Here is a 27,490-nt window from a genome sequence, read left to right as displayed (position 1 = left end):
CCCGCCGAATTTCACATGCAGTATCTAAAGAATTTTTATCAATTCAATGCTCGAAATGATCAGATCATCAATCCACATGATGAAAAGTTTGTCCTTGTGGCATGGTTTCCCACACAAGCCGTGTAGAACACACCTTTATCCTAAATATGTGGTATGGTTTCCCACACAACCCAGGTAGAAAACCTTTTATCTTGAAAATAAAATTGCTACGAGAATGAGATTTGTCATTGCAAATTGATATAGAGAGGGTCTAAAAATACAAAGTTGCATCTAAGCTAAGAGCCCCATTCCATTTATATGAGAAGAAACTGTACAGACTACAGAAGTAAACTTTTTAATTATGGAGTACTTGTCGAAATGTGATCTATCCAAAACCCACAGAGAATTCTGGGTTGCGTCTAAACTTGCACAACCAAACATGAATTGAATGGAATTCCAGACTATGGGAAAACAAGTGAAATACATTACTGGTACAGTTTAGTATAAACAATCGCCAGCTCAATGCATGAAATCAAATTCCTAAATCAAGTTGCAACAATAGATGGGTGGCAGCCCAACTGTGAAAATTCTTTGGCTCAACCCTTCCCCTTTTGAAGTAGACCATATTGAATCAGAGCATGCTTTCTTCAATACCATACCGACTCATCAGAAAGGAGAGAGAAACCCACAGATACAAGACCAATGAATCTTCAATCAAAGCCACTGATTGTCATCACCTTCCGAATGAAAGTTCATCAAGTATATACACGAAATGAAAGATCGGGTTTTCCCAAGTAACCAAACGATTGTTGGAAGTCATTATTAGAAAGCTGCAACTATGTACACCTGTTAGATTGTGAATATCTTCCTCACCTTCTTCATTTTCCTGCGACAAATGGGACACATGCCAGCTTCCTCTGCAATCCTGCAAGGTTATTAATCAGATATTATTTATCCTTGACCTATTAACTTCCAAAAGGAATGAGGATAAGAGTCCATTATACTGTAATCACCTTGTTCCGCATGTGAAACATGCTGCGCAATGGCCACATGGAAGGAAGAAGCAATCCCTTGGTGAATCAAAGCAAATTGCACAAAAACGACGTGGATTATTGCTGTTGTCCCCATCTTTTAGAGGTTTGGAGTCCAGGGAACTTGCTACAAGCCACTCTTCAAGGTCGTCGTCCTCATCATGTGATACAGATTCATAAGAAGAACCCAAACTTGAAAGCTCATCTTTCTGTGAAAGCAATGGGGCTCTCTCAGATCGCACATCCCCTGCTTGAAATTGAGTTCCCTCTTCAGCAGTGGATAGGAACTTGTTACAGATCTTATAGGCCAATAAGATGAGTATAGTCATTCCACCTATACGCAAGAACAGTAAAATATGAAGGGATGTTTATATGCTTCATAATTAGATGGAAATAGAAAAGAGTTGGAAGGCTCCTAGCTTACCCCACAGTTTGGGAATCATGAGGACTGGAAACTTCTGCCTTGCCCAAAAATAAAACAGGAAAGAAGAGAACAATGAAAATAAAAGACTAGAGAAAACACCTGAGCCAACAAAATATGTGATCCATCTTGGTCCATATGACAGCTTGGTGCACCAGTTCTCATCAGTAGCCTAAGTGACCAAAAGAAGTTAAGCATATCAATGAAAATATCTATGACAAGGATATGAAGTGAAGTGAAGTGATCCGGATTCCCCAAAGCATATTCTTAGGTGCAACAATATGTAAACTGTTGGATTTAAATCCATATAACACCCATAGAGAACACTATATTGAACATTGACAGGAGTCCCTCTGGTATAATCTAATCATTTAGAGCTCATTCACAGACAACAATGTGTTCTATGTACCATCTTCCTATGAAGAATATTTAGAACAGAAGGGTAGAAGGTTTCCTATTCATCTGACAGAGACCTAAAAAGGATCGGAAACCACCAGTAGATAGGTCATACCATGGAAATCTACCAGATGGAACCAACCCAATGTAATATTATTTGGGATTAGCTAAGGCCCCGTTTGTTTAGAGGGGAGTATGGGGTGGGATTGTGTGACATGTCGGTCCCACATGCTACTGGGGTGAGCAACCAGAACAGTGAAATGCGGAATAATTACTATTCATTCCCACCCCTAAATCGTTTGGATAGATTTTTATAGGAATCTGAGAGAAGGGAGAGTGAAGAGAGAGCGAGAGCTCCAGCCACAGCCACAACGAACAAGGTCTGCTTCAGCAGCACAATACGTTTCCAGCAACAATAGGCATCGAGCTCTGCTTCGACAGCAACAATGTGTGTGTATGTGAGAGGCTGCAGCTCTCTCTCTCTCTCTCAAATAGTTTCTGCACCACTTCATTAGTTGCCGAAATTTGTCTGCAAAATCTGCACTTCTCATCCATTGAGCCTTTCTTATAATGAAGAAAGAGGAAGAGTGGTTACATGTGAATTATTATCGCGGAACAAGAGTGGTTTTATCTGAGCATAGGTACTGAACAGTGAAGACAGAGAAAATACGACTGGGTATGGATTAGAATCTAGCATAATGGTTGAGCTAATGAAGACAGGAACCAGTTCATATCCACCAACTGTGCAAGTTGGATAGGTAATGAATAGATCTGTTCTTTTGTTGGGCTATTGATGGTGAGGAAATGTCTCCCCATCTTTCGCTCTTTTTAGGTCAAATCAATGCCATAGATGAGGATTAGGAAGCAATCCGTGTCATTGCCTTTGTCTTCCCTCTGCCCGACTATTCCAGTAGATTTTCAACTTCAATAAGGTGCCCTCGTCGGAGGAACAGCTGGGCTGTTGATGGTGAGGGAATCTCTCCCCATCTTTTGCCCTTTTTAGATCAAATCAAAGCCATAGATGAGGATTAGCAAGCAATCCCTGCCATTGCCTTTCTCTTCCCTCTGCCCGACTATCCACCGGATTTTCAACTTCACAAGGTGCCCTAACCAGACAGAAAAGCTGGCAGAGAAGGGGCGGAGGAAGAACAACAGAAAAAGGGAAAAGCAAAAGGGTCAACTACTCAACAACAACCCAATGGAGGAGATCCATCTTCTGCAGCAGTAAAAGAAGAAGAGAGTAAGTCTGATTTTGAAGCTTCAACCCACTTTGAATAACAGATGAAGCAGAGTGCATGAGTCTGATTTTGAGGTTGGATTCGCACCTTCTTTGCTGCAAAACCACAGAGAGAGAGGGAAGGAAGAAGAAAGAGAATAGTGTGTTACCGTTGCAACTCTCCCTGTAAATTCTGCAAAGTTGTGAGGGGGTGGGGTGGGAGAAACAGTCAGCCACGTAAGGCGACATTGAAGTCTGACTTATCTGTGGTTGTCTACTCAACTTCCTAACCCATACAACCAAAAAACCCAAATACCATGCTTCTGGGAAAAATTCAACAACTTTCCCACCCCATCAAAACCCTGCCAAACAAACGGGTCCTAAAGGAATGGACAAATTAGAACTAATTTAGGAGTAGCACTGATACATGATAAGTAGAGAGAGGAATTCGTTTGAGGTGGTATGGACATGTGCAACGGAGGCCTTTGAATGCTCCAATAAGGAGGGGTGATATGATTCAGATTGGAGGAACTAAAGAGAAAGGGGTGATGCAGATTTCCAACTATAGAAAGAAGAGAAAGATGCCCTGCGGTTTTTGGGTTGGGTCAGTTTGGTTCAGTTTTTGGTCCAAATGTGACCCATAGATCAAGTTTTGGTTCACTTTAAGTATCTCCAAATCGTGGGTTAGCTCCATCTTCTTATCTTATTATTATAATGTAATAGCGTGGCTAGAATAGGACTTTATAAGTCCAGCATTAGTGTGTCAGCATGTTGAGTTGTTAAGATAGATTAGGACACCTACTCACAGCCTGCAGTCGGGAGAAGGTTCCCTTTTCTATTTGGGTTATGTTTCTCTTTATATGTGTTTCTATTTGCTCTTAACTAGTTGCTCATTTAGTTTGTTGCTGGTTTCAAAATCTGAACTTTTCACAGATTCTACAAAACCCTGATTTCAGTTTCTTCTATAAATATCCTCATGAAATTCTAGCAATACTTCTTCCCACCTTTTCTCATAGATTTAAGTATGCTGAACTAACCGCATCACTAAGAGGGGTTGAATCAGTGGCTCTCAAAAATTTCTTACCTTTAGGGATGAACTGGTCAAGTGGTACTAGTCAGCAAGTTAATCACACAAACACACAAGCAACAATCTACAAGACAAGATGTAACATTGTTCACCAATATGGTTATGTCAACGGTGCAAATAGCTATTTGGACTACAATTCAAATCTAGCAGAAGCATATTGCACAATACAAGTTTTAGCAGCACCCACGGCTAGGAGCACCAACCCCCCTATATGCACCCGCTTGATAGCTAGCAAAAGTACAATCAATATGACATATTAAAATGCTCCCAATTAAAGCACAACAGTGATTGAGGTATTTTATCAAACACCTTACCTTCAGTCGAGCATACATGTTCTAGAAAAAGTGAAAAACATGTGAGGTACCTCTAAAGAAGATAGCTATCCTTCTTCACACACACTTGTCCTCTTTTCTTTTTGACCATTGAAGCTTCAATCAAAGCTTTAAGAAAGCTTGAGCACTGTTTGAGACTTTCCTCAAAACCCTAGGCTTGCTTTTAACCTTCTTTCCTTCTTGGTCTTCTCTACCCTTAAAAGCTCTCACAATGATGCTTAAAGAATCCCGCTCAAGATGATACTTGTAGGCTTGATGGATGGTGTTAGATGTTATCGTTGTAAGGGGGAGGGAAATCGTGAATTAGCGCTATTACTAATTCACGATTTCCATCTTGGGGGTGTTTTGGTCTTTTGGCCTTTACCCTATTGTTTTAATTAATAATAGTGAACGTTTGGGGGCTGTCACTCTTACGGCGGTGACTCCCAACCTGTTGCAGCAATTCTCTTCTCCTTCCTCTCTTCTTCTTTCTCCTTATTTTATTACATGGTATCAGAGCTGGATCAATAGGGACCGGTTTACGCTTCCAAGGATCAGTCGTTCTCTTTCGCTCGAGGTTTTACAGTGGCTGAAATCTTCTTCAACAACTTGATTGGTTTGTAGATCTTTCAGGCTTTTGTTTGAAGGGGTGCAGCACCCTATGCTGTTTTTGATGTTTGTCTAGGGACTAGTTCGTGATTATATGAAGAACTAGGTCTGATTTTTTGGTGATTTTGATGAAGAATGTTGAGCAGTGAAGGTTGATTGATTTTCTTCTTTTCAAAGCTCTTTTGGTTCTAGGGGTTCTTGGACTTCAAGGGTTCTTTTATATTCTTACTAGCCACTCCACACTACTCTTGATAGCCCAAAAACCTTTGAGAACATGTATTTCGTGGAACCATTGGTCATATATCGAACATACAGCAGGAACCACTTTAAAACACGAAATGAAGTTTTCAGTTTGTTGTCAGTCGACCCCCTTGCCTATGGATCAAATTCATTGCATTCGGGAAGCATCGCCCAGACCTAATCCAATTGACCAGACTTCGACCGGCTAGCGAGCAACATACACAAAAATTATCATATTTCTCTTCCGATCTGGGAAGCATCACCCAGATCAAATTCTTTGTGTTCCATGATAGGATTCTTGAGAAAAATTAAAGCTAACTTAAAGGGCTACAACTTTCATGTTTTGAGTTTCAGCCGAGAATGAGTACAAGAGGTCCAAAATCAGGCTTAAAGCTGCTGGATGTGCAAAAACAGAGTCTTGAGACTCACAGACCATCTGTAGTCCGAGTCATAACTTCCAACTCAGATATCGGATCCACCTAATTCAAGTTCCATATGAAAGCTAACTTGATTTACAACAAATGTCATGTTTACCACTCAAGAGAGGGCAGGCCTCAGCATAACGGTAAGGTTACTCTATGGCAACCTGGTGGTCATAGGTTCGAACAAGGAAACAACCTCTCCATCAAAAGTGGGGGTAAGGCTGCTAACATATGCCCCTCCCCAGACCCTGCAGTAGCGGGAGCCTCGTGCACTGGGTACGCCTTTTTTCATGTTTACCATTTGAGGACCAGATGAACCGATGTGAAGATATAAGGCAAACAAGTCACTGCCCTGATATGAAACCTGCAATCTGCAACTTATCCTGCTTTAAACATTGCATCCATAAACTGCCAAGACTTGGTGAGGGTATGGATCAACTGAGGGTGTTGACAACAATAACAACACCTTGCTCAACAGAGTGCTTTGAGCTCTTACAGAAAAATATCAAGCAATTGATAAGGCTCCAAAGGACAGAGAAATAGAGTTTGATTGTGCAGTTTCTTGAAAATGGATAACGCTGAAAATAGGGGTTCTGTGCTTTTCCTACCGTTTCAGTGATAAAACACATATACACCAGTACACCACGACGCTTAGTCCCACGTTAATCAGTCGTAAAGGGGAGGAGGTAAGTGCATAAGTACCTACTTGATATTTTTTTGCTTGATTTTTTCTTTTGGGTTTTTATAAATTAAATGAACCAAAACAAAACAAACCAAACCGTTCGGATAATACCGATTGGTCAAAAGTAATTAAAGACAGAAACCAACTGACTGATTATTAATCGGTCTCGGTTTGGTTTTAAGGACAGATTACGTAACTGGTTGGTTTCGGTATTAGGTCTCAGATGTCTTGGCCTTAATCAGGCCTGACCGAGACTGACCAGGACCGACCGGTTGAAACCCCTAAGTCCAGCCTTAGTGGGTTAGTATGTTGAGTTGTTAACGTTGGAAGTAAAGCAAGGATCAAAAAGAGAGAAGAGATGAAGAGATAGGAGGTAAGAAGAGGAGAGGAGAGGAAGAGAGCAAGAAGAGAGATGATACGTACAATGCCTTGGGGAGAGAATCTATTTCTCCCCCCATATTCACTTACTTGCTTATGTCATTGGAAATTGCGTACATAACCGCATGCTAACCTAAGGTAAGCCTAGGGAGGTAGAAAGGAGAAAACACAATACAAGACTAAAGTACCCGAAGTACCCTTATTACAAAAATTCGTAACAGTTTAGATAGATTGGGACACCCAATCACAACCTGCAGCTAGGAGAAGGTTCCCTTTTCTATCTGGGTTCTGTTTCTTTTTATTATTAATAGTGTTTTGTGTCTGATAGGGACCACTCTTAGGCTAGCTGATTGGAGAGCTGTTTCCCAATCATATTTTGCTTCTTATTTTTTCCACCTTTACAGATTTTTACGAATATTTGCAAGGCTAAACATTCTCCCACAATTTGTTTAATGGAAGAAGAAGCTTTTCAGCTCAAAATCTGGATTTGAGACCCTAAGCATCTGTGGATTTCAGGTGTGGCTAAGTGGATTCCGGGTGTTCCTCTGCTGTGGATTCAGCAGGTAATCTGGTGGATTCCTAATCTTTCATTTTCTGTACTTTATCTCTATCGATTTATTAGGTCAGTGCTTATTTTTATCCTTTTTTTTTTCTTCTGATTAAAATTCCAGATTTGAAATTCTTATGTCCTGCACATACTTTTCTCTTCAGTTTTCTGTTTCAGTTTATTCTTAACTAGTTTCTTTTCTGCTGAATGCTATTCTAGTCTTCTCATATTCAGTTTACTGTCTTGGGTTGTTGATTTAAGTTCTAGTTTGTTGCTGGTTTCAATATCTGAACTTTTCATTGAATTTCAGTTTCCTACTTAAATTCTAGACAAAACCTTGATTTCTGAATTTAATTTCTAAATTCTAGTTTTAGAGTAATGTCTTGCTGCCAGTTCTGAGTTCAGACTTAATTATTGCCTGCTGCAACTTCTGTCTAGAAGTCCGACTTTTCAGAACTGAATTCTGTGGATCATTAGTACTCCAAATTGGAAACCCTGATAATTCTGAATCCAGCCCTTAGAATGTTTTCAAATCTTACTATTATAATCTGCTTGCCAAATCTGACTTTTGACCAGAATATCATATAGATCAGGCTAGTCTGCTTGCTAATATTTGCCGCGCTCAAATCTGGTTTGTTTCCTTATCCTGCGATTCTGGAATTTACCTGGTGCTCTGAACCAGTGTCTTAGATGACTTAGAATCCCATCAAAGGATAGGCCTAAAATGACTCTAAGAGCAATGATGAGGCAAGACACAGATAGCTTAGGACTAGTAATAAATTAATAAGTATGGCTTTTAATAGAGTAGTTTGGAAAAAGAAGATCCATGTACCCGACCCTATTTAGAGGCTGAGTTGAGTTGAGCGAAAGGAATCATGTTCTGCTACTCTACTTTACATCCATCGAACAATAAGCTCTCAGCTACTACTTTACATCCATCAAACAATAAACTATCAGCTATGAGTACGTTTACTTTTTCAGGCACTCAAAGGAGTTGACGATGTTTATTTTGCTTGCTCTTTGGCTGTTCATCCTATTAATGACATCCCAGTAACTTCACAAGTCGTGGCATTATGGGAGGTAGGGATGCTGATACATGAGAGGCTTAAGAGCAGACATACATTGGCTTTATCATGAATCTCATCATCATAATCAGCAAGACATGTCCCAACTCCTAACCATAAAACTGAATCCCAACCAGACAGCAAAAGAAGTAAACCTTAGAAACACTCCCTTGTCAAATCCAGCTTTCTCGTGGATCAGTGTGGACTGGCTAACAGCTCGACTCTACCTTTTTCTTCTTCTAAATACTTTTTACCCTTAACTTGTCCAAGTTTTTGGAATGCTCCAAATTCTACTCAAGCATCCAAATTTGGTCAATACCAGCAAAAACATCTCTGAACAAGGTTCTAGCACCATGCGAAATGTATCCGAATAAAAAGAGCAAAGAAAAGAAACATGCCCGCAACCTATAAGCGCACTCCTGCGACAAAGCATTCTAACACAGTGGTGTAGGTAATCTTACCTTATCCAGGTGTATACTTGCTTATAGCCCCACTGAATGTAACTCATCATATTAACCAGTTTCACCCACCTGTCAAAAAATGAACAGTCCGAGATTGATCCTTTTCTAGTTTTATGTCTGGTCAAGGTGTGAAGAATATGCTCCCAGCCATTTGGGAACTGCAGGAAGGGGACCTAAGTTTTGAGATTTCTAATGTTTAGAATCTCAAGCACACTGATTAGAACGAACTCAATATTTACAGAGCAAAGTGTGTTAACAAAATAAATTGACAAAAACAAACATGAGTGTTACCTGTCCGGGATCAGGAGAAGTTAAAACAGCAACATTTGTACCCAGAAGGAAAAGGTTCAAACTACAAAGATTGCGAGAAACAGAGCACTTGTAATATGCCTCCGTTGTATTGTATAGGACAGCTTGTACTCTGAGGTTCAACTGCATCTGTTTAATGCAGAGCTCAGCATCAGTAAATATTGTAAACAGTTAATGCATGGAATGAATGGAATAGTAGTAATGCACCTAGACAACAATAAAATAAAACTAAAGCAACTAAACAGAAGCAAATTGAAAATGACACATTTGGTGGGTGAAATGTAGTTGGAAGTAAGCCAGAAAGTTGGATGGGCATCATCATCATCATCATCATCAAAATCATGATCCAGGCCTCTCATAAATGAGTCGTTCTACTCCATAATTCCAGTCTATTAGACCCCAAGATCGATGGGTTGTTTAACCTTGTATCTTAATTTGGAAATCTTTAACTGATGTAGTATGTTAAGCCCTACAGTTTGCAATTAGGATGGTACAATGATTCAGCTAACGATCTAGGGTTCAGGAATAACTAGAAATAGGGAAAACCGAATAACTCTTGAAACAAGACAAGATGTGACATAGGGTTGAACAAAAATGTTAAGAGGAAATTAGGATCTAGGAAAGTTGATGAGGTGAGGTGAGAATTTAGAATCATGCCTTTCAATTCCCTGAGTGCGATGATCTTACATCTAAGTGGGGCCACCTGAATCAGGAAAGAGCAGGACCACAATCCCACTCCTTTCACGGATCAATGGAAATTTAGGAGTTTAGGAAGGCAATAAATGGGTTAAATAAGTGAACTGTTGTGTCTCATATGGACATATGGTGAGGCCTAATTGAATTTTTCGTTGGTTCAGATTCTCTTTTGAGAACAAGTGACAACTTTGGGCCATGTCAAAACATGAATTCATTAAGGGTCTTGAGGATCTATAGCCTTTATCTCTACTCCTCTGTTTTATCATTTCTCCAAATAATCTCTTGCTTGTGCCACCCTATTCATGGGGTTTGGCTGGGTTCAAGTTTGGGTCAGGGGTCAATTGGGCAAGGTTAGGGTTAATTGAAAGCCAGGTTTAACCTGACTCAATACCATGCCTATAGGGAATCCGGGCAAGATGTAACGTATCAGTATCAGTCAGCATATCAGGAGGATGATTTTAAGAGACACATAGTATTGTATCGGAGACAGTCAAGATATGCTAAGGATACCCATGGAAATGGTCAAAAAGTGCAAAAAACTGCATGGAAATGCTTAGGATACATGCAAAATACAGTTTTGAAGCATTAAACACCTTATTATACAATATATAAGATATATCATATATAAAAAGAGCAAAGTACTACGAGTCAAAAATAGACAAATTTCAAAACAAATAACACATTGGGAGAAAGAACGCTACCTAGTCGTGTGCGTCACACGACTCCTGCACCCAGACACAGGGCCACACAAAATGACCGTCGCACCCCCATGGAAAAATCCCTGGGGGCACAACAGTCATTTCATGCAACCCTGTGTCTGGGTGCAAGGGCCACACAACACACACGACCAGGTATCGTTCTCTTACTCAAAAAATTTATTGTAAAAAAATAGAAAATTACTGCAAATCAAAGAGGATGATCATATATAAATCAATCAAAGCATAATATTAGCTTTTGCAAAAGAAAGTCACAAATTTTTTTTAAAAAAAATCTCAATTCAGTTTCAGAGAAAAATCACAAATTAAAACTCATATCCTTGCAACTAAAATTCAATTTGATGCAAGGATTTGAGTTGTTTTTATTTAAATTAGTGATGCATAACCAAAAGAGAGAGAGAGAGAGAGAGAGAGATCTGCAACTTTACCGTTTTTTGCCCAAATCTATTTTGCTCCTAGATTTAAGCAAATGTAAATCCTCAAAACTTGTTGAAATGGTGAAGATTAGGTCGCTTTATGCTAGATAAGGTTCCCCAACTTGAATGGAAGAGAAAAACAAGTTTCCCAGGCCTCCAGTTGCTCTGGGTTTTCACTCACTGTTTCTGTTTTGCAGGTTTAAAGGAGACGTATCAAGGTGTATCGATTCTGTATTGACCCATATCAGTCTATACAGGTAAGATACAATATTTTTTATTTTTAAGTATCGTATTGGGTCAGTATCGTGGAGGAGAAGAATTGTGGTTCCAATTTATAAACAGAAAATTAATATTCAAAGCTGGAATACCTATAGAGGAATAAAACTTATGAGACATATAATGAAATTATGGGAGAGAGTAATTGAAACCCGCATGAAATAAGAAACTAATATTTCAGTAACCAATTTGGTTGTATGCCAGGAAGATCAATCACAGAAGCTATTTATTGCTTAGGAGATTAATGGAAAGATTTAGCAAATGTAAGAATGATCTACATATGGTCTTTATTGACTTAAAAAAAACTTACGATAGAATCCCAAGATAGTTAATTTGGCAAGTATTAGAGAAGAAATGTGTTTCACGTAAATATGTGGCCATGGTTAAAGACAAGTATAATGGGGTAGTGACCAGTGTAAGAACCATGGGAGACAGGCTAGTGAATTCCCAATTACAAATGGAATTCATCAAGGATCAGCTTTAAGCCCATATTTGTTTGCGCTAAGTATAGACGAGCTGACTAGAGACATTCAAGATCAGATACCTTGATGTATGCTTTTCGCTGACGATATTGTTTTGGTGGACGAAACAAAAGTAGGTATAAATGCAAAGTTGGAAATATGGAGATCAACTTTGAAATCAAAAGGTTTAAGATAAGTAGAACAAAAACAGAGATACATCGATACCGTGAAGTGGATTTTTTAGGTACCTAGGTTTACTCATAAATAAAGAAAGAGAAATAGAAGATGATATTGCACAAAGAATTAGAAAAGGGTGGATGAAGTGGAGGGGTGTGTCCGGAGTGTTGCATGAACGACGTATTCCTTTAATACTCAAAGGAAAATTTTATAGGACAGTTATACGACAAAAAATAATGGATAGAGCTGAATGTTGACCAATGAAGAAACAATATATAAAGTATAACAGACTTAATGTAGGCATGTAGCTAAATGAAGATGTTGAGATGGATGAGTGGTAAAACTATAAAAGATAAAATAAGGAATGAACAAATTAGAGCTAATGTAAGAGTAGGCTCCGATACAGGATAAGTTGTGAGAAAGTTGTTTGAGGTGGCATGGACATTTGCAACAAAAGCCTTTGAATGCCACGGAGGGGTGATTTGATTCAGATTGAAGGAGCTAAAAGAGGCAGAGGTAAACCTAAAATGACTCTAGAAGTGGTGAGGAAAAACATACATGACTTAGTACTAGTAGCAAGTATGCCTTTGAATAGAGCTGATTAGAGAAAGAGGACCATGAAGCCGACCCCATTTAGTTGGTTGAGTTGAGTTGTATTGGCCTATTGGGTCAGTATCATATCAGTGCCTCCCACTACCAATAGGTATCAGATGATACAGACCAATACAATACTTGATTCCATGAATCAAAGTGTCAAAATATAACTTTTAATAGCTAAAACTAAAAACTTTGATGTAAGGCTGACAATGCCATAGAATGCATAATACCTTCCCAAATTGCTAACCTTTGAGTTCCCAAGGGAACATCTCTATTCTTGGATAATGAGGTCAGCTAACCCTCTAGCCAATGACTTGGCACCCCCGGGTGTAATAGACACATTTTGTATTTGGGTCCCTAACCAACCGACTTTAGTCCCATATAAGGGTTTTTGGCTTTGGCCCTTCGCAATAGTTGTATATGGGGATTTTTGGCATTGGCTCATTGTAGCTTTTGTTGGTGTGCCTTGTACTCAACTTTTCTCTAAAACCTTCCCAAATTCCAATCGACAGAAGTATCAGACAAAAACTGATACTACCAACAGCTGAATGATAAAAAGGCACTTCAAATGACACTCTCTATGCATATTCTTCATTTTTCTTTTAATTTTTTATTTCATACTTCTGTACAACTACCGCTATTACATGGTCCAGGGAGGACCAGAGCTGGTCCTAACCTTCAGAGCTTTTGCACAAAGTGGCTGCCCTCGGACTCGAACACATTTCTCCATATGCTGCAGCCTGAATTTTTTTACCATCACACCAAGTAACAGTTTGCGTCTTTTAAGTTCTCAATAAAGTTGCTCCACATGAGAGAATTATGATACAAAATTATTCTGGCATACTACAATTTAACCATTCTATTTGCAATTTTGAATTGAGTGTAATAGCAAAACAAGATCTGGATCAGGGTTTTAGTAATCGAGACCGATACGGATCCAGATCGGTCTGGATCGATCAGGTTTACCCCTATTTTCTTTTCTTTTTTTAATTTACATTTTTACCCTTGTCCATACTGATCCACTAATACGGGATCAGTCAGGAATCGGTATGGGTCTGCAACAATACTAATACAAATTGGCCGATCCAGACGATTCGATACCGACTCCTCAAACCATGATCCGGATAGCTGACCCCTTTTAGTTGGGTAAGGCTTAGTAAAGTTGAGAGAGTTATATTATATCTGCAATTAATAATTAATGTGACTACAAGTTTAGTACCCACTTTACATACATTTCTACGTTTCCAAAGCTTACAATGTTGAAATTACATGTCCATGGGTCTCATTTAGTTATACATGGTTTTTATTTCACTGAAGCAACAAGCAGCATGCTTGTTAAAAAGCACCTAAAGTGATCCAACAAACAAAAAAACCACACCGTTGAGTAAATATTTCGCAATTACCTCTGCCTCCTCAGAATTCAAGTTTCCAACTGCAACATAGTAATCAGAAGACTTGAAAATCTTCTGTTGGATCATACCATTTCCTGACAAGTTATTTTGGCAACATTAATACAGCTTTACCATGAAACAGAAAGGGCATGGGGTCAGGGAATTCAAATTTCTACATTTATATCTTACCATGAATTATGTTCCATGACAAGGTCGTATTAGGATATGACGGATCCTCAATCCATTCAACTAGGTTTTCTTTACCTGCATGTTCACATTAATGTTAAGAGAAAGGCTGCAATCAATAGAATATACATGGGACATAGTTATTGAAAAAGAAAAAAGGAGGCCTCTAAAATACTAAAGCAATCTAGTTGAACAGAGACAAAAGGGTTGAACTGCTGGAAGTACACAAGTGCGCTGACCCCATAATGCGATATTATTACTGTGCTATTGACAAGTAAAATTCAGGATCCAAATACAGATATAGGTCCTGTTAGGAAAACCGTGGGTTAGAAAAATAGAATTAGAGAATAGAATGGCTTAGATTCATTGATAGGTAAGCCCCTTTATTTATAATAGAGGAGAAAGTTACAAAGGGACTGAAATAGACATAATTACCCCTAACTAGCTGACTCAATAAGAGCAGCAATCTAATCCTAATAACTTAACAACTAAGCAAACCCAAAAAGGACCAGAATACCCCCACGGTATTCTGGATTACATATTCCAACACTCCCCCTCAAGCTGGATTATACATATAAGTAAAGGAGGATCCAGCTTGAACTAATAAGAAAAAACTCCATAACAATGCTAACACTCCCCCTCAAGTTGGCACATACAAGGCACTAATGCCCAACTTGAACAAAATGGGAAGAAACAAAGTTGCAGCAGAGTCCAGCTTAACAGATGAATGCAGCTCCCAAATAAACCTTCAAGAACTTGAAAAATAGATCTTCAAAACCTGGGCAGAATTGATCAACAAACCGGGATTGGAATGTCTTCCAAAAAAAGCCGCTTTCACCAATCTTCTATTGCTGTCCAGTGATGAATCTCTGACTGATAATCTTGAAGATAAGCAACTAAGGCAGCAAGCAGCGGAAAGAGAGGGAAGCTCAGGTGATTTTTTCCTTTAGGGATTTTTTGGGAGTGGCAACAAATTTTGAAGCAAAAATCCAGGCTTTAGTGTTGGGTCTGGAATTTGCTAGGGAACAAAGCCTACCTAAAATCTGGATTGAATGTGATTCAGCAGCTGTTTTCTTGCTTGTCTCTTGGAATAAAATTCCTTGGTTTGCTTGGCAACGTTGGAGTGTGCTACAACCTTTTCTACAGTCGATTGAGTGGAAAATCTCCCACTGTTACTGGGAAGCTAACCCAGTTGTAGATTTTTTAGCAAAGTCAGCGGCTTCTCTGCAAGTTTCGTCGCGATGGTTTCTTTTCCTCTTTTGGTTCAGGATGGCCTGTCTATGGATGCGCAAGATAGGCCGAGGTTTCGGTTGTTTTATCCTTGATTTTTTTTCTTTGGGCTCCTTTTTTTCTGCAGTTTCTGTCTTTCGGCTCTTGGATTTTCTTCCTGCTAATGGCTTGGCCGAAGGTGGGAAATTCCGGTTTGAGCTTTTTTTGGTTTGAGCTGGCTCGTTTTTTCTTCGGGCTTCTGTAATTTCTTTTTTTTCTGGTAATATAAATGATCTTCTAACCAAAAAAAAATAAAAAGTGAGTGTCTAGCTTAGTAGTTGAGACTTTAATTAATTATGAGGTCTTGGGTTCAAGTCTTAGGGGCGGATGCACAATATAGTTAAATTTCTTTTATTTTATTCCAGCTTTACGCTGGTGAACCCCACCCTTCCAAACAAAACGTGAGAAGGGAGGAAACTTCAGAATCGTGGAAAGATTAGAGGGTAGAGATAAAATAGGAGAGTGGGATAAAAATAAATAAATAAAAAGGGGGGGCAGAAATATCGTGTGCGAGAGAATGAGAGAATCCCGCAAGAAAGAGAGGGAGAGAGAGAAACCCGAGAGAGATAGGGAAAGAGTGAGAGACAAAGACATAAAGAGAAAGGGATTGAGAGAGGGAAGGAACTACCGAGAGAAAGAAAAAGAAAGAGATCGAGAGAGGAGAGAATCGTAAGAAGAGAAAGGGGGAAGAAGTAGAAGAAGAAATCGTGGAAGGAGAAGGGAGAGGGAAGAACTGCCATCAAGGAACAGCTGCTGCTGTTTTACTTTTTCCATTGCCAAGACAGGTAAGTGAAATACGCAGTTTTTTTTTTTTTTTTTTACCTAATGCATCTGATGGGAAAGAAACTTGGATTAAATCCTGATTTTCTTTGCATCAAAAGCCTACTCTGTTTTAGAGATAAATTCTGATTTTCATTGCATCAAAAGCCTACTCTGCTTTAGAGTTCAATTTTGATTTTTTGGCTGCATCAAAACATATACTGTTTTAAAATTAAATTCTGATTTTTGCTGCATTGAAACCGATACTGCTTTAAAATTAAATTCTGACATTTTTGCTGCATTGAAAACCTACACTATTTTAAGGTTGAATTCTGATTTTTGCTGCATTTAAATCTATACTGTTTTAAAGTTAAAATTCTGGTTTTTCCCTACATTGAAAACCTTTCTGTTTTAAGGTTAAAATTCTTTTTTTTTTCCTACGTTGAAAACCTATTCTGTTTTAGAGTTTAGGGACTATACTTGGGACCCAAATTGCAGGACCCAATGTAGGTCAGATTAGGATGAGGTTTTGGGGTTTTGTTGGCCTACTAGGGGTGAAAATCAATTCTGATTTGGGCCCATTCTGAGGTTGCTTGCTGTTATGATTGAGAAACTTCCCTATTTTTTATTTTTTGTCTACTATGTCAGATTTGAGTTCTTCCTCAATCACCTTATTTCTGTCCAAAGTTTATAAACAAAGTTTGGGGGTATGTGAGTACTACCTAGTGTAATTTTTGACCAAGGTTTCAACCTATTTTGATTTGTGGACCTTATGTTGACTCTTGAGGTAGTAAGGTACTGGTTTGATTTGTGAATTAAGGTGATTAATAAGGAACACCTTATAATTGCAGATAGTGACCTTTCGGAAACTGGAAATTGGAAACTCAGAGGGTGGGGATAACACATTTGCAAACTAAGGTAATTGGATATAGTGAGTGTACACCACGTGTGTGGATGTGTATAGTATGTATGACTTGTGTTTCATATGGAATGTTTGTCAATGATGATATATATGCTGAATTATAGTAATTTAATTGTATTTGTTGATGTATGGTGATTTAGTAATGATAAAGTGTGCCTTGTGCTTGTGTAAGTAAATTCTATTGATGATGAAATCTATGTGTGATAACATTGTGAAAGTGGTTTTTTTCACTTGGTGTAATTTTAAAGGTATAATTGTTAAAAAGAGTGTTTTAAAAAAGTGGGTGTTAAAAGTGGTACGTGATGTAAGTGTTTGTTAAAGAGTGGTAAGTGATGTAAGAGTTTGAGGGTTAATAGACTGCCCCGTGTCAGTGGAGAGTCATAGCATACCCACTATGCACAAATGAATTGTCAGTGGTGTATAATTAGTCACAGAGTGGGTGGCAACTGTAAGTGATCGTAAGTAACTGTAATTTGTAAGGGGGTCGTGTTCCTCTCACATTATGGGCGGTGGCAGCCTGTTTCCCTCAGTGCCGGCTAAATGATAAAAAAGGGGGATTTTAAATGACAGAGTTCTATTATGTGTGTTGAGTTATCAAGCAAGTGTTTTATCGAAATTTTGAGAAAATTTAAAAGGTGTTTGATTTAATTGTCGAGAATGTGTGGTTGTTTGGTTTTGTTATGTTGTACTCTACTATTTTCTACCTCATTGGGCTGTTGAACTCATCTCATTAATTTTGACATCACCGAGGAATAAAATGGACGTACTGGTTGCAGCGGAGTTCGAGGGCAACTCAAGTTTTCTTTTAATTTGTTTTATTTCAGTAGATGGATGTAGTAGGGAGCTACTTTATGTATACTCTGATAGAGTGATTTGAAGTTTAAATTAAGGATATATCTTAGATTGCCACCAGTAGGTACATTTTGGGATTTAAGATTTATGATTTTATTATTTTTGTTGAGACTTGAATTTGATGAGTTTGTTTTATGAATGATATTGTGAATTTTTATCGATCGTTGATCAATGCTCGTGAGGGTTGTACCTTTACCTGTATCTGGGTCTGGGTCGTTACACATGATCCCCACTCTTCTCATATGGAGGTTGTTCGTCATATCCTTCATTACTTGAAGTCAGCCCCTGAAAAGGGCATTCTGTTGTCTCCTCATAATCACCTATGGATAGAAGCCTATACCGATGCTGATTGGGCTGGTTCTCCTGACCGCAAGTCTATCTTTGGGTACTGCACTTTTGTTGGTGGTAATCTCGTCACTTGGCTCAGCAAGAAGCAGAATATGGTTGATTGTTTAATGTAGTCCTAGATAGGTAGGAGACCTACTAGGAGCCAGTTCAACCAGGATCTAATCTGAACAGGTCATCCAAATGGGTGAAACTTGAGTTTTAGGTCAAAATTAGGGTTAAAGTTAGGTTTAGGTTAGGGTTGTCTTATATAGTAATGATGGGCAGGTGTAGGGAAGTCTAATGGTATAGGTTTTATGATGTTTGAGTGAATGGAAGTAGGTTAGGTGAGTTGGGCAGCAAGATAAGGTTATTTGAGACAATTCCTAATGGAGCCATGGAGGTAGGAGAAGGGGATTCTAGGGTTTAGAGATATGATTTGGTTACTAATTTCAGAATTATCATGTCATGAAATCAGAATCGAGTATGGTTGAAGGTCTGAAACTATGCTATAATGGAGGTAGGGGCAGAATGGGAAATATGAGAATATATTCAAATCAGGCCACAGGAATTAGGTCAAATTTGAATCACTTCCCAAAATTAGGGTTAATAGAGGTATGGTGAAAATCTGAGTTCAATCGGATGGCTGGTTTGGTAGATCTCAAAAATCACCTTGTACATGACTTTCTAGAAGGAAGAAGAATAGTTGCAGAATTTCTTACTTGTTGCAGGTCTTCAATGGCAGCAGCTTTGAAGATGAACAATGGGGTCTCCCGATCTTCACGATGCAAGGAGATAAGTAGCAGCCCTCCCGGTCTTCACAATGCAAGGAGTCAATTGGAGATCCACCAATCCCTTCAACCTTGGTATTACTCACAAGGCACACTCACGATGGAGCAAAGGCAGCAAGCATAAAGCTAATTTTTATTAATCAAATTCGTATGTAATGCTGGCCTCCCTTACAAACTTATATAGAAGACTCAAAAATAGACTTAGACACTAAAAAGGAATGGCCTAACCCTATCCCTAACCTATTAGGTAACTTAAACCAACTAGAAAACTAAAATACTAAAAGAAATAGACTCAAAACATGGCTGGACTTATAGAGTCCTAATCCAGCCCAACTTACATCACATGACCACTTAAGTTGTCACATGACCACTTAACCAAGTCACATGATCACTTAAATTGAACCAATTGGATGTAACCAATTTGAACCGGTTCAATTAAAAAACATAAAAATAAACTAAGTATTGGGCTAATCCCGTATGCAACCTATTTACCCATATTTTAGGCCCATAAAAGTGGCCTATTACATTAGAAACCCATAGGATCAAAAGCCCAACATGTATGTAACCCAACCCTAGACTTATTCCCAATGAAACAAACCCTATTTGGTGATGAATCTGCATCATTGTTCTAATGCTCAAGCAGAATTTCGTGCTATGGCACAAGGTATTTGTGAGTTGTTATGGCTCAAGGGTCTACTACAAGATCTTGGTATTCCTGTTAATCTTCCTATGAGATTGTACTGTGACAATAATGCTGCTATTAGCATTGCACATAATTCAGTACAGCATGATCACACTAAACATGTTGAGGTTGACAATCATTCCATCAAAGAGAAGCTGGAAGGTGGTGTGATTTGTGTTCCTTTTGTGAAGTCTGCAGATCAGCTAGCTGATATTTTCACCAAGGGATTATCAGGGAAAGTGTTTCATCCTATTCTGGTCAAGTTGGACCATGTCTGACATATGAGCTCCAACTTGAGGGGGAGTGTTGGATTATGTACACCAGAATACCGTGGGGGCATTATGGTCCTTTGGGTGCTTTAATTATGTACTGCTGACTCTCCTTGTAAGAGTTGGCTAGAGTAGGGCAATTCTGTCCTTTTGTAATTTTTCCTTCATTATAGAGAGCTTGTTTGATCTATTCTGATCATTCAAGAATTGCATTCTAATTGTTCTGCTAACAGAAAGCTACCATTATCTTAATCAGAATTTAGGTACAGTCGTACAGAGAATGGAAGGAAGTGGATTCTAATACCAAACACCAGCCTGCACCGAGTATAGGCAAGGAGGAGGACAATAGTTCTTAGAAATTAAGGAACTCGGAAAAGCTAGGAGGTGCGCTTGTGCTACAACTACTACTAGTATTACGACTACATTTTTTTTTTTTTTTTGGCTAGCACTTGTGTTAAATATTACAAATCAACGACTATCGTAGATGGCCACCTAGGAAGACCATTTTGAACAGCCTTGTCATCTAACAAGTGACAGATCAGGTGGGGCCCAAGGTCTCCTACTCATGTGTCAGTCCAAACGAAGTTTGCTACGTTAAAATAAAGCTTTAAAATCCACTAGGAAAAGGAATCTGGCTCTAAAATTTGATATATGGGAATCCAGATCATGCCCTATCTATCCAACAGTAGATGTTGCCACATCACCCCTTCCATGCCCCACAATTTACTAGACCCACCTCTAAAGGTCTTCATAGCAAGTCGTTCCAGATTCCATCTGAAGGCCTTCATAGCAAGTCGTTCCAGATTCCTTCTGGCATTGTTCCAATGAACTGTTTGAAGATAAATCCATATACTCATGTATCTGAAGTTCTATTTTATATCTCAAAACTAGATTTTAAAAGGGTGCATCTTGTTGTAACAAAAGTGGTGAACTGCAAAGTTGTAGCCTTCTTTTGATTATGATTACCCTTTGTCTTATTCACAAAATTTCTTTAAGTTGGGGGTAAAAAAGGATCTTCAAACTAGTTTGAAAGCGACTTACCATCATCTCACTCTAAAGAGCAGTCATTGTCTTGCACACTTTTCAAGTACACATGTGAAATGGCAAGATTTTACCCTCACTGAAAGAAGAAGTGTGTTATACTAGAACGGCAAAAAAGCAAGGTTACAACTTTGTTTTCAGAAACTTTTGTTGCAGCAAAATTTTACCATTATATATATATGTTGTTGAACCTACAAGGTTCTATATATGATCATGTGTTTCAATGATGAAAACCTTATGTGATGTATGTTTTGGTGTTCTAACATGTTTATGTGATATGAAAATGATTGAACCCAAACCATTGAGGTGGAATCACTAACAGAAGAAGTGGCATGTTGAGTTGAGAAGAACTATTGCTGACAGACTTTTGTAGTCAAGAACGAACTTCTATGATGAGAAGATCAAGAACTTAAAGTTACATCAAGTTGAAGAATCTTTCAAGAAATAGGATTTGAATTTTTAGTTTTATTATTGTATCTTTGTAATCCTATTGTAAAATGATCACAAGATAGAAAAGCCCAAGTAAAAGTCACCTAAAAGACCTAAATGGATAAACCTAAGAAACTAGGAGGTTTGACTTAGAAAATGTCTAAGTTTACCGTCCAAAGATGACCGTGAGTTAGTGACTGACATCCGAGCTTAATGAGAAAATTGGAAAAAAGACATGAAATCTTGCGGCATGGCTGATAAGGTGGACTGAATCAAAGTGTGCTTGCCTGCGGAACTGAGATACTTGGCTTTCCATCCACTCAACTTGGAGTTGACTCGGTGGAAGAGATCCTGGCAATGGGATTTGCTCAGTTTACCAGCCAAAAATGGAATACCCAAATAAGTGTCCAATCTAGAAGTGGGAATGATCTAAAACCTCTCGTGTCTTTTGAGAGAGGAGGGCACATCCGGACTGAACTGGGCCCGAGTTTGATTAATATTGAGAGACTGCCCAGTACAAGCACAGTAGGCTTCCAAGATGGACTGAAAGACTCTGGCTTCCTGAATAGTAGCTCTTTCAAAAAGGAAATAAGTCATAACTGATGGACGACCGCGCTTAAAAGATATGCGGCCGCAAGATGAATCTGTGCTTAACAGTAGCTTCGTCCATGAGTCCCCTGTTTCATGGACTTCCCTAATGGTCGTGCAAATGACCATGCGCAGAGTAATTAATACTCCACAATAATGCTTGCATTGAATGCAATTGATCATTTAAAGCACCTAATGGACTCTAACAAGTTATGTGGGAATACTAAACATCTTCATTGATGGTTAGCACTTCCAACAGCCAGATTTCTTGGAAATAGAAGTTTGTTACAAGGTGAAACCGTATGGAATTAATTTATTCAAACTTGTTGAGAAAAACAAGATTGACTCTAACAGCTAATTCACGACTAGTTGTTTGCCTATATAATAGGCTAAGTTAATTAGAATTTAATCATACAAAATCACAACAATCTAAATGAAAATATCATCTTGAGGTAAGGGCTCTAAGCTTATCTTGTGTGATTCAAAAAGTGTTTGTATTGGTACACTTTCATGCTTGAAAGAAGAAGTCATTGTCGCTGTGTTCAAGCTTGTAGAAGCTCTGTTGTACCTTGTATACTTTTATGGAGGAAATCCTAGGACCAAAGAACAGTGAGCTAGGTAGAAATCCTTGCGCCAACGGATTGTGTTCAGGTTGCTCAATCCGATGGACTGTGATTGAGAGGTATAAGGCTTGATTCCTGCCGATTGAAAGGGATCGTGGATAGTGGAACTCCTTGATTAAGGAGATCAAGGTAGTGGACGTAGGATCGAGAAAGATCCAAACCACTCTAAATCGTTGGTGTCACTGTCTCTATCTTTATCTCTCTTTGCACTCATTTTATATTACTTGCATTATAATCTCTATTACTTGTCTTGCACTAACATTATGTTAAAGTTCTTCAATCAAAAGAAGAATTTGCTGTCACCCAATTCACCCCCCTTCTTGGGCGTGGCATATGATCACACACACACACACACACATATATATATATATACAGAGAGAGAGAGAGAGAGAGCTAAAATTTTGTGGACATGTAGACCCCAATGTCCCTTGTTCACATGTCAAGTTTCAGCCAAAATAGAGTTGGCCAACTAACAAAATAAAACTTTGAAAACTTAGAGATAAAATGAAACTTTTCTCTAAAAGAAATGGACAACTAAAAATACAAGGGAATCACCAATACATGGGAGGGTATAAGGATGAATATGAGTCTAAAATTTAACATGTAGCCAATCTATATCATTGTCTAGATATTCATACGGTAAAAATTTCCACATCACCCTTCCATGTGGCAAAACTTGGTGCTGGACCAGAAGTACCCTCTAATCTTGCCAGACTAGATCACTTCCTCATTCCCCATGAAGATCAGCATATGGACTCACTTTCCCCCCTGCTCCAAAAAAACATAATTTTGACTGGTAGTCCTTGGGTATTCAGGTATTCTTGGGGCTCGTATGATTGGCTGATGCCGTTACAACAGAAGTTGAGGCCCTTTTATCCTGCATCAGCTTGTGTTTTGCTATTAAATGGACCAATACAAGTTTAGGATAACTCCTTGTGTCACTGGCCATATTTCCTTGGGAAATAGAGTACTATAGAGACCTGTTCATCTTTTAAGGAGTCTAGATCCCTCTATTCTTCTATGAAGATCTTGTTCCATTGGAAATCAAGATCTATCAAACTCATTGGATGATGAATTAACCAAAATTAGTGCTGTATTAGCTTTATTCTGTTGGACCATTCCTATTTGCAGTTGTTTTCCATCTTTCCTTTTCCCAAGTAAAGTTTACTTTTGGTTCATGCAATGCCTTTCTCATGCTCTTTCATCTTTGAAAAAGCTTGTTGTTCATCAGTAAAGTTGATTTTGAAGTAATAGAGGACACGGTAACCACTAAATGAATGTAACAAAAATTTTGGAAGTCCAAGCAAGGGAATGTGCATGATTCCATAGGAGGAGACAAGTATCCTACACCATACTAGTAGAGAGGACTTTTTCTGCAGAGAAGATTATGGAAGTTCCAAAAATATACACCAAAAGGTGAAGTGCCAATATTCCTTTGTCCTCTCAGACACTTACTCAGTAGAAATACACATATCCAAGTAATGTCTTCCAACCAAGATTTAAAAAATAAAAAAAAAAGAAACAACAACAATTTCTGTACTAGCTATGGACCAGTCATTGTGTCTCATTGTGTATTCCCCAATTTGTAGCTTCTTTTGCACAAAAAATATATTACAGAGAACAGAAGAAAGTTCCCCAGAAAAACCAAATAATGTGTTTATGCAGAGAACAGAAAAATAAACGACAAGATTTGCTTGACACTTACCTTTAGCAATTACAAGGGATAAGGGGGAGGAGCTTTGAGATTTCACACTGTATGAAATATTAATTTCAGACCCTTCATTCAGATAATATATCCACTCCTGCAGTGGAAGAAGACATTACTTTCACTTCAGATTAGAGCATTTCAAAGCTTAAGTTCAGAGTTAAAACTCAGCAAGAAACAGTTTATGTGAATATGAAGCAGTAAGGAGTTAAGGAATCAAAGCCGGTAGCTTGGTTGATGTTTTGTACTGCAGTAATGAGGTCTTGGAGTTTTCCCTGTTACTGTTTATGCACACCAAGAGAGAGAGAGATGGAAGAGTAGAAGGAGAAGTCTTGCCTTGTGGTCGTTTGGTGGAATAGAAATGTTACGAGTTTCGGACCAAGTAGTCTCGACATCGAGAGGGGGAGGTTTGTAAAACCCATACAGGATTGGCCCAGATTTTTGATCAACCACTTCTCGCACCTGCAACAGAGCATGGCAAAAATTGGAACAACAACAACAAAAACAAGTATGTAAGAACAAGAAGAAGCAGCAAATCACCTTGATATCCTGCACAAAGATGGAGTTAACTTGCACAAGTCGGGAGTAACTTGGGCCGAATTGGAGATTCATAGAACCGTAAAAGCCCATAATCACAGTCATGGATGCTGCTGGTGATGAACATTGGAAATAAATATACAAACCAATTCCAAACCCAATATTAAGTCCATTGAACAATCAATTAACCCATAAAAAGAAAAGGTCAAGAAAAATTAGAGATTAAATATTTAAAAAAGAAACCAAACAACCAAGAAACAGAGAGAGAGAGAGGCGTACAGAAGAACCAGAAACTGAGGAGCACCACTAGGAAGGACCAAGCATCGTCCCCCATTTCGGCCGATGCCACGTCGGATATTGAGATGTTCACTCGATAAGAAACACTAGTCCGCTGCTGCTGCAGCTCCGGCGACTGCTCTTGACCGGTATGATTCTCTTCTTCCTGCACGGGCTCAGACAAAGAAGAAGATGATGATGAGGGAGCAGAACCAGAAGGATCGTCGTCGACATGGATAGAAGAAGAAGAATAAGATACAGGTAGAGCAACATCTTGTTCTTCCATCCTGAAAAACCCAGATAGAAAGATGACCGAGGAGGAGAACGAGAATCGGGAAAGAGAGAAATATAAGAGGTTAAGCAGAGCAGATGAAACAAGGGGTACCAAAACCCTGGGTCACCAGGGGAATTTGGGAGTTGAAGTGGCGTAGCCATTGAAGAGCAAGGTTCTGGCGGATTGAGACAGGGTAAGGTACACCAAGCAGTCACGATTCACGACTCTCGACTCCCTTCTTCTTCCTCAGTACCAAGCAGTCATGGCTCCCTTCTTCATCTTCGGAATGGTAGTTGGTCTTTTCTCGACGGTTTATTGGCCTTTTCTCGATGGTTTATTGGCCCACTGCGTCTGTTCTGTGTAGCAACACTTTGCAGCACCTCTCTCGCTATCTCTCTCTCACAGAATCAGGGTTTCAAAATTCGAGAATCGCATCCGTGAATGAAACGGCCGACACGAATGCCTTGAATCGGAACAGCGATTCCTTTGTATTTTCAATTGAATCGGACCAATCTTAAATTCACCCCTATACCATGTAAGGATGCCAATTTGGGACCGGAACCGGGAACCGTCCCAATACCGTCCCGCTAAAGTCCGGTATTGTACCGTCCCATTAGTAAATGGGACAGTACTAGTATCTGATTTTGGTACCGAATGATAAATGGGACGGGACGGTTCTGGGATGGGATTTCCAACGGTACTAGTACCGAAATACCAATAAGGTACCGGAATGGTACCGGACATACTAGTACCGTTTAAAAATATATATATATATATATATATATATAAGATCTTTTTTTTTTTTGGGAGAAAAAATAGGGTATAAGAATTATATTTATGATGCATTAGGGACGGGACAGCCGCAGCTCTTGAAGTCTCGCCTCTCAAAATCCTGGTTCAGTGCTACTCTCTCTTCCTGCAAGCAACTTCATGCACCAGGTTTTTCTTTTTTCCACTCAGTAGTACCATGTGACAGTAACATGTGTGATAATAAGGTTTTGTTTGGGAAATCAAAGAGGAAAACACAATCGGATTTTTCCATTAGGAACAATTAAACTTCTTCCTTTTTCTACAGTGCCTATAACCGTTTAGGAACCGGTACCGTCCTGTCCCGCTAGTAATCGGGACTGGGATTTAGGTTTGATCCGGTTAAGTAAATGGGATGGTACTGGGATTGACACTTTTGGTACCGGTATCGGTACCATCCCGTCCCAAGTACCGGGAACCGTCCCAATTGACACCCTTAATACCATGTCATTAATATTGTTAATTAAACCTGATTTTGTTTTTCTACTAGAAACTATAGCCTTGGTGTTTGATCAAGTTTGAAATTGAATTAATTTTTGTTCAAGTTGGTAGCCACTGTATTGTTCTTACCATGATTGATTTAAGGAATGGCAATGTTTGATGTTTGGTTGGAATCTATGTTCCTTCCTCCGATAAGATTCCTTTTTGGAAAGAACTTGTCATTTTTCTTCTTCTATGAGTGTGCTTTGGGAAGCAGCTTTCAATCCGGTTGTGTAGTTTATGCCAGCACTCCCATGTGTCTATCTCTCTCCTCCTCAAACCAAGGGACAGATATGTCTTTTCATGTGGGGAAGAGAGAGATAGACTCATGGGAGTGCTAGCGTAGGCCAACAAAATTCTTTTTCCTTTTCTTATTATCAGAGATTTTAACCAAATTTTGCATACTTTTGCGAAGTTTGGGGGGAATGTGCCAAACCTCAATGGCCCTATCTCTTTAGAACTTTTGGGGTTGGTTGATTCCTTTGGGTTATAAGATATTACCCTTAAAGGATCACCGTTACCTAGTGATTAATAGAAGAAACCTCAAATTTAATTAAGTAGTTGTTGGATAGAGGCTTGACTAACCCTTGTGGTAACCTTTCATGGCCCACATTTGATTAGGACCTTTCATTAAACAATATATCACAATGAACTATAAGGCACATAATTTAATACTGTCAAACCCTAATTCATTGTACATATCCTTATTAGAGATCCTGTGATCATAACCAAACACAAAAAAACACGATCAAACATTGTTTAAATAATATAGTAATATATTCGATAATATGAA

General features: G+C 38.8%; 1 protein-coding gene across 4 annotated transcripts; it reads right to left on the bottom strand.

Annotated features, from left to right (window-relative positions):
- Window positions 1-311: 311 nt before the first annotated feature.
- On the bottom strand, window positions 312-25,693 carry LOC122671013 (E3 ubiquitin-protein ligase APD2). Of its 4 annotated transcripts, none has more exons than XM_043868095.1 (10): window positions 25,140-25,664; window positions 24,864-24,973; window positions 24,660-24,785; window positions 24,324-24,420; window positions 14,073-14,147; window positions 13,896-13,978; window positions 9,136-9,282; window positions 1,534-1,603; window positions 993-1,344; window positions 312-904 (listed from the first exon to the last, which is right to left on the bottom strand). In XM_043868095.1, the coding sequence occupies exons 1-10, from the start codon at window positions 25,420-25,422 to the stop codon at window positions 829-831; spliced, it is 1,419 nt and encodes a 472-aa protein (XP_043724030.1). In that variant the 5' UTR covers window positions 25,423-25,664; the 3' UTR covers window positions 312-828. The 4 variants fall into 4 exon arrangements, with proteins under 4 accessions (XP_043724030.1, XP_043724038.1, XP_043724047.1 ...); XM_043868103.1 differs by having other exon boundaries at window positions 24,864-24,970; window positions 25,140-25,663; XM_043868118.1 differs by lacking the exon at window positions 312-904 and adding an exon at window positions 8,914-9,017 and having other exon boundaries at window positions 1,201-1,344; window positions 25,140-25,693.
- Between the last annotated feature and the right edge of the window lie 1,797 nt (window positions 25,694-27,490).

Source organism: Telopea speciosissima, chromosome 1 (genome assembly GCF_018873765.1).
Source record: "Telopea speciosissima isolate NSW1024214 ecotype Mountain lineage chromosome 1, Tspe_v1, whole genome shotgun sequence".
NCBI classification, from domain to species: domain Eukaryota; kingdom Viridiplantae; phylum Streptophyta; class Magnoliopsida; order Proteales; family Proteaceae; genus Telopea; species Telopea speciosissima.
This window is presented reverse-complemented; position numbering and strand designations above follow the sequence as displayed.